This window comes from Myotis lucifugus, unplaced genomic scaffold (genome assembly GCF_000147115.1).
Source record: "Myotis lucifugus unplaced genomic scaffold, Myoluc2.0 scaffold_87, whole genome shotgun sequence".
Lineage (NCBI taxonomy): Eukaryota > Metazoa > Chordata > Mammalia > Chiroptera > Vespertilionidae > Myotis > Myotis lucifugus.
Window position 1 is genome coordinate 676180 of NW_005871135.1, and position 13081 is coordinate 689260.

Consider the following 13081-nt stretch of genomic DNA (forward strand, 5'->3'; position numbering starts at 1 on the left):
ATATTTTAAGTCTCACAGAAACTCTGAAACTAGTTGAACAGAAACCTAGTTTTTAGCAGTCAGATCCCATAGAGCTGGCTTCTTCTGAGCTTGTGGCTGACTTTTTAAAAGCTCCTTTTTTCCCTTTTTTCTTTCTTTCTAGCAGATAGAATTTTCATTGTTAGGTAGAGGAGGCAAGTAAACCATTGCATGATTGAGTGACTAAATCAATACACTAAGGAATGCGTGATATGCTCCGAATAAATAAATGTGATGGTGGGGGAAGCGATCTAAAGCCATTTTCGCAAAAAGCTTTAAAAAGCATTATCCCCATAGCACACAGATGCTTTAAACAAAGATATTGATTGAGAACAGTAATAATAATTTCTTAGATTTATGTGACATTTTATAATCCTCCAAGTATTTTTCTATATATTATGTCATAATATCATAGATCTTCTAAGTTGGAAGCAGCTACAATAGTCATCTAATTTAACCATCATTCCTCTCAAAATCCTGATGAATAGGGCTTTTAGTCTTTGCTTGCATACCCTCAGAAACAAGGGAACTCACTACCTCCTGACTCAGTCCACTCCACGGCTGTGTAGCTCAAACACTGTGAAAGGTTTGTCCATTGTCCTGCCATGAACAGGAACATTGGTCCCCGCCTCAGGGGGCTCACCTGCATACATCCGCATCATTTTCTGTGGGAATGATTCCTTTGAAAGAAACGTGTCTTCAAAGGTCTTTTCTTCTCACTCATCAAATCAAGTATTTCCTTTCATCCCCTTTCTTAAAATATTCTGTCCCTGACGTCGTCACTACAGCTAACATTGTAGTCACGGTTACCACTTTCCGAGCACTTACTGAATGTCAGGCACCAATGTGCCAAATTCTGACCAAGAACAGCGACTCTCATTTTGGACAGACAGGAGCTGGAATCCCGGGTTCAGCGCTCATTGGTGATGTGAACTGCAGCAAGTTAAAAACCTCACGACTCGCAGATTCTTCATGCATAGCACTTACCTCATAGAGGTACTGGGACAATTGCATGGGACAAAGCATGTCTATTCCTAGACTGTGCAGGACACATGATGTGCAATCGTTTTTGGTGCCTAGGAAAACTCTAAGAAGTGGGGAATGTTGCATCACCTTTAAAGATGGTGAGGTTGATCTGGCTAAGATCATATGGCTAGCAATGGAGACAGTGTTTGACCTTGGAGTCAACTTCCAAGGCCTCAACTCCCTTAAGAGAGTTCAACAAGAATTCCATGTAAGGAGGGAGTCTTTGTAAGACTCTACCCATCCTACCTTAGAATCTCAGCCAGCACCTAATGTGCAGAAAGGAGAAATCATGGTCCACAATGCACAGTAAGGGAGGAGGTTCTGGAGTCGGCCTATACAGAGTGAAGTTATCTATTTTACCACTTAACCTTTGTACGACCAAGTCACACCAACAGGTATTCATTGCTTTAACATCTCAGGTCCCTCATCTATGAAATAAACATAATAATAGCATCCACCTTAAGATTTGTTGTGAGGATTACACGTGATACTGCATGTAAAACAAAACTGGAACACAACCTAGCATATAGTAAATACTCAATAAATGTCCAGTATTATGATTTTGTCTCTAGATCAATAGCAAAATAGCAGCAAGAATGAGGATAAACCCAATGTCTTCTTACTCCTAGATTACCATGGGCTGCAATGATAATGGTGACCATGCTGTACCAGGCTGGAGATTAGGGACTATACACCTATTTCTTCCACTCTTCTCTATAACCCTGTGAGATTGGTAGGACCTGTTTTGTTGCATAGGTAAGGAAACTGAGACTCAAAGACACACGGGGACTCCCTCAGGGTCAAAACATCAGAAGACAGGAAGTCAGAGAGACTGTAAATTCAAAACCTCTGCTCTCTTCCCTGCATCATGCTTCCTGCATAATGGAGGTGGGCATTGGGCTGCTCAGAGTGAACTAGCTGAGATGACATCTCCCGCCCCCCCCCAGGGCCCATTGCTAGTACGTCCTCATTGCATCACCCTTGGGATATTAATAGTCACAAGGCACACCTTCTGGGACAGAGTAGAAGCTCACTTGAGGTCTTAACAAGCCCAAAAGAGCAAGCTGGTTCCACAGGTATGGGCTGTGGCAGGTTCCAGTGACTGAGCCGGAGCTGAGTGCCCCGCATGGACGGGCAGGATGTTTGTGCTAAGAAAAGGGGATGGAGAACATTGACCCTGGCCTACAGATTTCTGAGACTGGACTGATTTATTTGGGTCTCCCCACAAACAATCCCAGATCTTCACCACAGATGAAAAAAACGCACAATGTGACAGCGTCATGCATGAGGAGCCATGTGACATGAGTTTGGAATCTTGGGAAAAGCCTCCTCCTGGAGCTGCCCTCTTGTTAGTCACGTAGCCTTAATCAAGCCAGTTAAACTCACTCAGTCTCAGAGTTCTCACCTGTGAAATGGGGAGATATATCCAAGCCAAGGCCATTCTGTATACTAGTAGCTGCTTAGAGGGAGGGGATGATGGGAGGAGCAAACACACTTCTTATTCTTGCTGAACTGTCTATGGCCAGAATAGCAAGGACAGAGTCTGAGCCACAGAGAGAGGCCTATTCTCCAGGCCAAGCCCCGGGGACTGGCTAGGAGATCCTGGACATGTCCTAACCTATGTTTGAACCTCGGTTTATCCATCCGTGAAATGAAAGGATAGAATACATCAACATGTCTCAATAATGAAAGAGCCCCTAATAATAAATCCTAATGCACTTATGTGCCAAACTCCTCTGATCAAAGTACTTGGTGTACCTACACAGTAGTTGTTAGCATAACCCTCATTTACAGATGAAAAAACAAGGCACAGTGGGGTTAAATGCTTTGCCCAGATGACTTAAAGTGTTAAGTGGCAGACTTCACATCGAAGCATGTGGGCTCTGGAACCTGTGCTTATAACCTCTGTGTCACCCTAACTCTAGGTCGGGGGCAGTGTATGAGGTGTGTCCCACATGGAGAGGCTGGGCTGCCAGCATGGACACCTGGGAGTTCAACGTTTCCTGGGCATGACTCTGTCTCCTGGGGGGAAGATAAGGGCAGGAAAGATACAGATTTTTGGAGCCCTGCAGGAGGGAAAGAACTGGTGGAATCACCAGGTGGGGGCCACTTTAGTTCATGGACAGGGAGGGTCTGGAGTGTGCCAACCTACTCAATAGCCACACCCTACATCAGGGGTCCTCAAACTTTTTAAACAGGGGGCCAGTTCACTGTCCCTCAGACCGTTGGAGGGCCGGACTATAGTTTAAAAAAAAACTATGAACAAATTCCTATGCACACTGCACATATCTTATTTTGAAGTAAAAAAACAAAACGGGAACAAATACAATATTTGTATTTGCATGTGGCCCACGGGCCGTAGTTTGAGGACCCCTGCCCTACATAATAGAGAACTTCAGAGACATCTGGGTCCCTGTGAGTTCTTCTCTCCAAGCTGATCTCACTGAGCAGAAGGCAGAGGGAAGGCACACCTACAGTCCTTGCTGATACAGTGTGACTTAGTGGAACTACCACTGGGCCTAGAGAAAGAGATGGCCCATTCAAGATCATTTATACTAGTAATTGAGTTAGCGCTATCTAGGTTACTGGGTTATGGCAAGAATGTATGTAAGTAAATGCTGTGCTGGAACACACAAATGCTTAATAGATATTAGTCCAAACTGAGTTTTTCTCTCAAATGTTACAGGAACAATCACATCCCCTCAGTCCTTCTTAACATTAGAGGGTGCCCATGCTCCGTGAGGAGCTCAGCAAGTCCCCTGAGATGGTACTTACAAACTTGCAACCCAAAGTTAGCATGCACACACCCCCTTGGCTTGACATGTGGCTGCATCATTTGCTAAATATATATTTAGGAAAAGTCTATCACACTCGTTCCATGAATAACACAAAGGCCTTGATTTGTTCCTCCAAGTGATGAGCACGCGTTAGGTCCAAAATTAACATTGCTCTCTAGCTGGGGTTTGTGTGTGTTTTTCCAAAAACAGAAAACTTCCGAGCTCTTGCTCAGCCTTAATCAGAGCGTCTGCTGCACGGTGTTAGTTGAAGAGGAGCCAGGAGAACAAAGACCCAAAGCAAAGATCTGCTCTCCAAAACACCTGTTGACTGTTGATGAGGAGGAGGACATGAAGAGGTGGGTAGTAGCCTTACTTGGTTGGGTGGCCTTCTGCCAATCATGTCACCTCCCTGAGCCATGCCTTCCTCACACATAGGTTGGGAGTCCTACTTTCTATCCTCACACACCTGGCAGAGCTGTGCTAAAGGAGAAAACAATATAAAAGAGGCTCGAGGCCTGCAAAACACTACAGCGGTGTCATCTACAGCTATTATCTGACCTCTTCTCCAGCCAACCAGACCCTGCACACCGAATTTGTCTTTTCCCATTGACCTTGCAAAGTCATTAATTATAGCTTTTTAAAGAAACCATTCATAGCAGCCCACTTATATTTTAGATGATCAGTCACGTGACTTTGCCCATGGAGAAGGCAGTAGATTCAGAGTGTTCAAGATTATGGAACCAACGGAGGTGGAAGGTCACCTCTCTGTGGCCATAACTTCATCTCTAGTATGGAGGCCACACCCCTGAATGCATGTGACAACAGAATGAGATAATGTCCACAGGTGTGCCCAGCACAGTCCTGACAGGTGGCAGACAGGCATTATTCTCACACTGAAGAGAGTATAGAGGACATCATTCAGGCTTTGTAGCCAGGCATGCTTGGGTCTGAAGAGCAGGTCTCTCTCTAACGAGCTGTGTGACCTTGAGAAGTTCCTCCGCCCACTTTATAGTATTCACAACTATAAAGCAAGAGCAGTGAGAGGCTCTGTGTGCCACTGCACCAGCTCTGCCCAGCCCCGCTCCAGGGCCACCATGTGGTATGTACACTGCAGGGCTGTTGTGAGGGTTGAAGCACCTGGCACATCAAGGGCGCTTGGGAAAGAGCAGCCCCGCTCCGGTTTTGTTGGTTCAGCCATTCTTGGAAAGGCCAGTTGTATTTTGGAGCACTGAACCTCAGCCCTCAGCAAAGCAGGCCAAGCACATGACAGATGTTAAACAGCTATTCCCAGAGATGTCAGCCAAAAGGCCAAGGAATTTGGAGACCCTATATTTTCTTCTCTGAAGCACAATTAGCTTGTCACAGCTGACAGATGATGGATGGGTATGCATCAGTCCAAGTGACACCACGGGATCCATCTGACCTTCCCTTTATCATTCTCACCTCTCGCACTCGGCCAGCTCTTTCCTGCTGTTTGCTGCCCATCCCCTGCCTCTCGATTCATCCTCTCTCCACCTTGTTGTCCTCCCCCATCTCCCAGGCCCCCACCTCGTTCCCACTCACTCACCATCACGGAAATGTGGAGAATGTGCATCTGCTCCTCTACAATCTCTGAGGGCTCCTGGAGTGTGGGGGCGGTGGCCCGGGCCAGCTGCCCGGAGCTGCTCATGGAGACGTGGAAATAGAGGGTGCCGTTCTCCAACCACTGCTGCCTCCAGTGCACCAGGGAGATGTCTGCTGCTGTGCCCGACATCTCTGCAAGACAAGACCCAAGGTTCTAGGTGAGCTGCATGCCTGGCCTCATGTTTCAGGGAGGGAAGAAGCCACACCTACTCAGGAGCTCAGAAGGTACCTCCTTTGTACCAGGATCCCTGTCCTCACATCAAATCTATGAGCCAGAGGTCATCACTTCCATTTATGGGTCAACCTTGGCCAGGATTCACCCCAAGCAACAGTGTGACAGGGGCAGGATTTAAACTCGGGTCTGCCTGGTGCCCTTTTCCATAGCACCATGCATGGTAAGGTAATTGCTTCTATGCCAAGTATGAAATCAAACTAAGTAAGAGGGTCAACGTGCTGACATTGTTCTGAGGCCATAGAGCAAGATGGGAGGACATGGCTGAGAGTGTGCCTTCCTCAGTAGCTGAGCTGGAGGCACTCGTGGCAGAACAGCAGAACCTCAGAGCCAGAAAGGCCCTAGAATCTGCCAGCCAAGGAGCCCAGCGTCATGCTCCATGTGAAAGGAGCTTGGCAAGTGGGTTGTTCTGCGCCTGTTTCTACTGCTTCAAGCAGAGCATCTCCACTTTGCTTAAAAATCCTTGAGAAACCACTGCCCCACCCATTTTCTCATGTATAACCAATAGAAGGTTAGGAAAATCTGGTAAATTGAAAAGTCACCTGACTTGAAGTTCCTAATTCTTACCTCTTTGCTGTTTTTCCCTCTGTACATACTTTATAATTTTAATAGTACTTCCATTCAAGGTAATCATACCTACATACTCTCTTGTGAAGTAGAAGGGTGATGGCATCAAGTACCAAAAATGTCCTTGCACTGGGATCATACAACTTTTTCATAGTTCTGTCTATTAAAGGGATGTGTTCCCGGAAATGTCCTAGAAGGACAAGGCCTATTGGTGTGTCTTATGAAAAAAAGGGAAGGGTGGTGGTATTCTTGGAGGATCATCAGGTATTTATTCAAGTGAGAGTACTATAGGAGACAGAGGCCACCCACCAGTAGACAAGTAGCCTCAATTGTGCTTGAGCCTTGGACCTTTGAACCTTCTTCCCAAAACACCAATCTGATCTAGGGGCAATAGTCTTAGTCTCTGCCGACTTTACATGCCCACAGCCATGAGCTCTTGCATACACACACACACACACACACACACACACACACACACACACACACACCCTTCAGGAGAACTGATGGGGCGGCTGAGCTAGAACTTTGTATCCAATCAGCTCTGCCCATGCCCCACTGCAGCCCCTATTATATCCGGTGACACTGAATGCAAAAGAGTTGCCTTGAAGACATGAGCTGATGCTTGTCCACCAAATTCTACTATGTTAATCTTATATCATCCTTTCCCAACAAACTCTAACTCCTGAGGTTCACAAATAAAACTCCTTAGAGGAAGAGCACCTGGCACTTAAGTGCTATAAAAAAAGTTAGCTATTAATATGTATTATCATTATTATTCACAGGAATAGGATCTATTTACTCTTCAACTTCTCTGAAATAAATCTTGAGACATCCTTGACTGCTTGCTTTCTCTCCTACTCCTCACGCAGTCCATCAGGAAACCTTCAAAGCATCCCGAATCCACCCCCTCTCAGCTCCGCTACTGCAACCGCCTGGCTTGCTGCGAGGGCTTCTTAACTGGACTCTCTCCTTCCACCTTTGCCTCTCCTGTCGATTCTCAACCAGAAGCCAGAGGAGTCCTGCCACAGCATAAATCAGCTCATGCCACTCCTCTGCTCCAAACCTTCCATGGACTCCCACCTCATTCTAAGTAAAACAAAAAGTGACTGAACATAGTAAGTTACTCCAAGTGCAAATTTCCTTGGGTTTCCCTTGCTGTACCAAGAGTTGAGCAGGGCGGAGATCATTACAAGAGTTCATTGGCTCCTAGAGCATGGGACCTGAAGGACCAGGAGAGCTCACTGTACAGCCTCAGGATAGGAGATGGGCTGGGTGTGCCATCTGTGAAGGTCTCTCCCTAGACCCTTCTGTCCTCCCACCACCCACCTCCTAGCCTCAGCACCTGAGGCCTTGGCAGTGGCTTCTCTGGCAGCCAGCCAGCTGGGCCAAGGCAAGGTGAAGACATCATGGTAAATGGCCAGGCTTAGCACCTCACTCATTTTTCTTTCAGTGCATAAAAGTCCAGAATCAGAGGCCCAAGGGAACCCAGTTGCCTCTGGAAATAGTTCTCTCTTTCAGCAGCTCAAGAAGGAGGGTCCAGGTGCCACTAGGTGGGTAGGCACTTAGGCACTTACTGTGCTAAGAGTCCCTGGAATGGCACCAGCAGAACGCCCAGGGCAGGCCACATCTGGTTGACACAGCCTAGTATAGATGGAGGTATAGGAAGTGAAGAAATGCCTGCTGAAATCTGTGCTCCTTACTTCTAGAGTTCTCCCCAGCCTGTGCCTGCAATCCCACCATTAAAGAAGCTTGGCCTCCCGAAGTTCAGTTGAGAAAACAGAGGGTCACAGAGGGTAATGACTTGCTTAAGGTCACTGGTGAATTGTACCCAGCTGGGTTTCTAGTCTGTGCAATTTCTTTGATACCAGTTGCTCTTACCACGTTCTCCTCTTCTATGACTAAATTAGCCCATGAACCAAAACTAGATTGCACTCTTTGTCTGCTACGGTGATGAGTGCACAGTCAGCAGACAGTAAAAGTTAAATGATAATAACAGTGTGTGAAACACAGTAAATATTGAATCACAGAAAACAGCTCTGGACTTACTCTATTAAAAGGAAAGAAACTGTTGTTGGAGTGGGGAGGAGGGGTGTGAGACCTCAAAGACAAAAGTGCCTTGGCGGAAACAGAAGGCCTTGTTCATTCATTCACTCATTCATCCATCCATTAATTCACTCATTCATGTTTGTTTCTTTAATCATTCAACACACTTTATTAACACTTGGAGTGGGGGAAACGAGTTAAGTCGGCTCGCGTGAATTGCGCATACTCCGCGGGAGCCGTCTTTAACTCGGTTCATATAGATTTGCGGTGGAGTGCGGGAAACGTGTAAACTCGGGCCGATTGTAACTGCGTATTACCAAATATTTGTTTGTAATCCACCCTTTTGGTGGATGGAACAAAACCAAAAGACAGAGCCATCTTATATTTTGGTGGGAAATTCACCCCACACCGGAGTGTTAAGGATCTTCTCAACTGCTGTCAGCTTAGTAACTCAGAACATGAAGTGAAATGAGACACAGCCTTGAGTTCAGGAAGCTTAGAGTCCTTTAGTAGAATAAAATATACCCACACCCTCTTCCCCATGTCACTGTCCGCACATGTGCACACTCTCCAGTGGCCCAGGACACTGAATTAGTCTGATGCACCTCCTATCATTGTCCCTTTGTCACGTGCTCCAGCCCTTCAGGACTTACACCTGTCCCTCAAACAGGTCTGGCTGGCTCCCGCCTCAGGGCAATTGCACTTTTGCCTGGTCTATCTGGAAGTTTCCATCCAGAGCTTGTAAGCATTCATCTCAGCATTCTAAGCATTCATCTCAGCATTCATCTCTCAGACCAAAGGAGACCTGCTCCAAGAGGCCATGCCGCTCTTAGCTAAAGTACTCCACGCACATCCACTCCCCATTCTATCCCTTTTACAAAAACTTCCCACAGATCTTGTCACCATGACAAGAACTTTACCTCATATATTTTCTTGAATATGTATTTAATGCCTGTCTCTCCAGGAACCTTGCATGTCTGATTTCCACATCAAGTACTTTCAATAGTGCTTGACTCATATCAGTGCTCTGTAAACAATTACTGAACTGCTGATGAATATACACACGTACTTAAACATGTCCATGGTAAGGTGAAGGAGGTAATATTAAGCCTCATTAGAGAATTAAAGTAAGAGTAAGTAAAGATCCATTGGGAACTCAAAGGTGAGAGAGGACTCTCCTGGCTTGGACAACAAGAACTACTCCACAAACATGGTGATATGAGCGAGCATTGCATAGGCGGGGCATCTTCTTGGCCCTCAGTGAAGAGAAGGAGGCATAGGCGTGGGCTGAGTGGCTGGGTATCTCAGGACAGTGAAGGCACATGGTTAAGAAGGAGTGTGGCAAAATGTCAGGCTGAAAATGCAGTTCAGATGCAGCTTTAGGGCTTAGAATGCTTGGTTATAGAGTATGGCTGATTCCGTATGCAGGAGGGAGTTGGAAGAGCACGCTTGGTAATAGAGTATGTTTAGTTCCGAATGCAGGAGGGAGTCGTGAGAGTCCACTTGATCAGAGAGCCAGTCCTGTGTCCATTACAAACAGGTCAAGGAAATAGTAGCACAACCAAAGCCAGCTCCTGAAAGTCCCTGCTGATTGATTTTCCAATTGCATTTTCCCTTTCCTCTTCCCCTAGTCCTTCCATATAAACATTTCATTGAATTCTTCAAGTCACATTACAATCAAACTTAAAGCAAAAGGGGGACTAAACGCATTTGGTCGGGAACCAAGACGATTCCCATAAAGGCAGATTATGCTGACATGATGAATATAAAATGAAACAGCAGATATTAAAGTGGGAGAATTGGTGCACCGTGCCTTCAGGCTGTGGGCTGACTGCAGTGTCTGCTTCCCTCTCACCACGAAGAGCTTGATTTTTTATTGGAATCATAAAGAAACAGAGATTGTCTTTTCACCTTTCACTGTTCTCCCTCCCTGGGCCTCAACCCGTGAAATATTCAATAGGCTCAAATCCCCTTAACCACCTCGCTAAAGCCAAGCTAGAGGATCAGCCCTCATCAGTGATTCTGGGTAGACCGCCATCCTGTCTCAGCAGCCACGCATGCCTTTCAGCCTCCTGGAAAAGAAATAAAAATAATCCCTACGGCGTGTTGTGTTTTTAATTGGCTTGTTCTTCCTAATCTATGGCACTCATTGTATTTTTATTTAATTCCTGAAGGTCATTATGAAAATAAGCAGCTCTCCTGATCACCAGCCATCTTGATAACATCTCCCAAGTGGCCAACTAACCCGCCTTCCGATGCCATAGCACCAGCTGACCCTCTAGCCGATTATTTACAGAAGACCAGAGAGCGCTTCTGATGAGTTTGCAAATGGTCCCTGCCTGGCTGGGGAGCAGACACTATGGGAAATGAACTCACTGCCTAGACAGAAGGAGTTGGGAAAGTTCGTGACAGTGACGTTGACTGCAGACACCCTTGCTATTGGCCCTTCCAGCATTCATGGATGTTCATCTCCATGCAGCAAGTCCTGCTGAGGGGGCTCAGAAATATATCTGAAACACACGCCCTCATTTCCATCTCTGTGATGGTTGCCTGAATGCAATCCTTTATCATCTCTTGGAGACTACTTCAAATGGCTCTGTGGCAGTTAGGGTCTTATGGGGGATGGGGCGGGGGGGGGAGGGGGAGACACAGTAAAGTCATTGGAAGTATTTAAGGATGGGACCATGTATAAAGGTTTTGGGAGTGTATTCATCAGGGTCCTCCAGAGAAGCAGAATCCACAAGGCATATAGAGATACATAGAAAGAGATTTATTATGAGGGATTGGCTCCCATGCTTATGGAGACTAAGAAGCCCCACAACCTGCCATGTTCAAACTGGAGACCCAGGAAAGCCATTGGTGTAGTTCCAGCACGAACCCAAAGGCCTGAGAACCAGGGGAGCCAATGGTGTAAGTCACAGTCTGAGTCTAAGCCCAAAGGCCCCATAAATATGAGTGCTGGTGCCCAAGAACAGAAGAGGGGTGTCCTGGCTTTTTTCAGAGAGGAAATTCGCCCTCCCTTTAGACCCTCCTGAAGGAAATGATGCCCACCTGTATCGATGAAGTCCTTTCTCTTTTCCTTGGTCTAATGCTTCAAATGCTAATCTCTTCCAGAAACACCCTCACCGACACCTCCAGAAACAATGTTCTACCAGCTCCTTGGACATCCCTTGGCCCAGTCGAAATACAAAATAAATCAGCACGGGCAGGCAGGGGCAAGGCAAACCAATGATGAAGCACCTCAAGGTTGGCCACAGCAAGGGGCTGATACCATCCTGGACTTGAAGGTGTAGCGGGAGGAGAGGGGTTTATGAAACTCTGAAAGAGCTACAGAAAAGGGCAGCTAGTCAGGAGCTACTGGTAGGGCGTGACCACCATGCAGGTGGGTGGGGTTATAAAGGTTACAACTCATTCTTCCTCTACCTGTGAACCCGTTACAGGTGGTGTATATGGGTCAACCTCAACCAAAGGCCCAAGGGTGAAGTAAATCATGCAGGTCTGCTTTCCAGGGCACATAGCAGGGAGAGGAGAGCTGAGGAGTAGACACTACCCCGAAGGCCCCAATTGGCATCTCTGCCTCCAGGCTTCCTTCCTTCCAACAGCCCTTCAAAGGGCTACCATGATGAAGTGTGTAACTTATACATCTGGCCAAGTCACACCTTTGCTCAAAACATGTCAAGGGCTCCTGATTCCCCTCAGAGTAAACCTAATTTCACAAGCCTGGCACCTGCATTTACCCCCCACCCACCTCTTTTCATTCCTTTCCTTGCACTTACATGTTAAATCTGATTGAATATTTATGTGATCTCTCACATACTACACTATGCTGTTTATTTGATGTCTCTGAAGACGAATTTTCAGAACCTGGAAGAACCTTCCCTGCTGAGTCCCATCCCCTGCTCTGGAAGATTTCCTGATCCCCATATGAGCTGGGTGATGCTTTATGCATGTTGCATAAGGCCACAACCTCTGGATACCAACCACTTGAGTTTGAATCCCAACTCCCCGTGTTCAGGTTGTGTGTCTCTGGACCAGCATTTTAGCTACTTTGTGCCTCAGTTTCCCCATCTGTCAAATGAGGTGAATAATAATAGAATCTGGCCCATAGTGTTGTGAGAATTAAATAATATAAATAATTTAGCTTTCAGCATGAACCTTGATCCTCAGTAAGCATTCACCCATTACATTTGTTACATATGATTCACACTCACTGTTATAGCATCCTATTTTACCAATGTCTTAGTCTTGGTATTCACCTTTGTTAAAATGGTCTGTTTATACAGTGTCCTCTCTCACTGGACTCTAGTGCAGGACACATCAGAGCCATCCGCATAGCCTAGTGCCTGACACAGTGGCCAAATACAGAGTAGAGGGTCTATAAATGTTCGGTGAGTTGAACCATCTGCATATTTGAATTCAGATGGGCATCCCCAGTGAACAAAGAGAAGAGATGGCAACTCAGGATGTCAATGATGGCTGGATTTCCACATAACAACTCTACAGAAATTTACTCAGCATCTGACTCAAATGTAGGCACTCTGGGGAATGCAAATGGAGAGAAAGACAGAACTTTAACCTTCAATGAGCTTGCATTCTCATGAAGAAAGAGAGAATATTTACGTAAAAAATAGACAATCATCTGATTCAGTTTAGACCTAAACATGTGTATGTATGTACAACTGGAGAGAAATGTACTTGAACATCAAGAATGATACTCTTAAAATGGTGGGACCAGAGGTGATTTTAATCATGGTCTGATTCATTTTTGTCTACGTTTTCTACATAGAATATTTGT

General features: G+C 46.0%; 1 protein-coding gene across 1 annotated transcript in view; it reads right to left on the bottom strand.

Annotated features, from left to right (window-relative positions):
* LOC111826519 (astrotactin-2-like) overlaps positions 1–5574 on the bottom strand; it is a 128836-nt gene extending 123262 nt beyond the window's left edge. The window contains exon 1 of the mRNA XM_023755969.1: positions 5389–5574. Coding sequence (XP_023611737.1) covers positions 5389–5574 — 186 coding nt within the window. The remainder of the gene's footprint in view (positions 1–5388) is intronic.
* Between the last annotated feature and the right edge of the window lie 7507 nt (positions 5575–13081).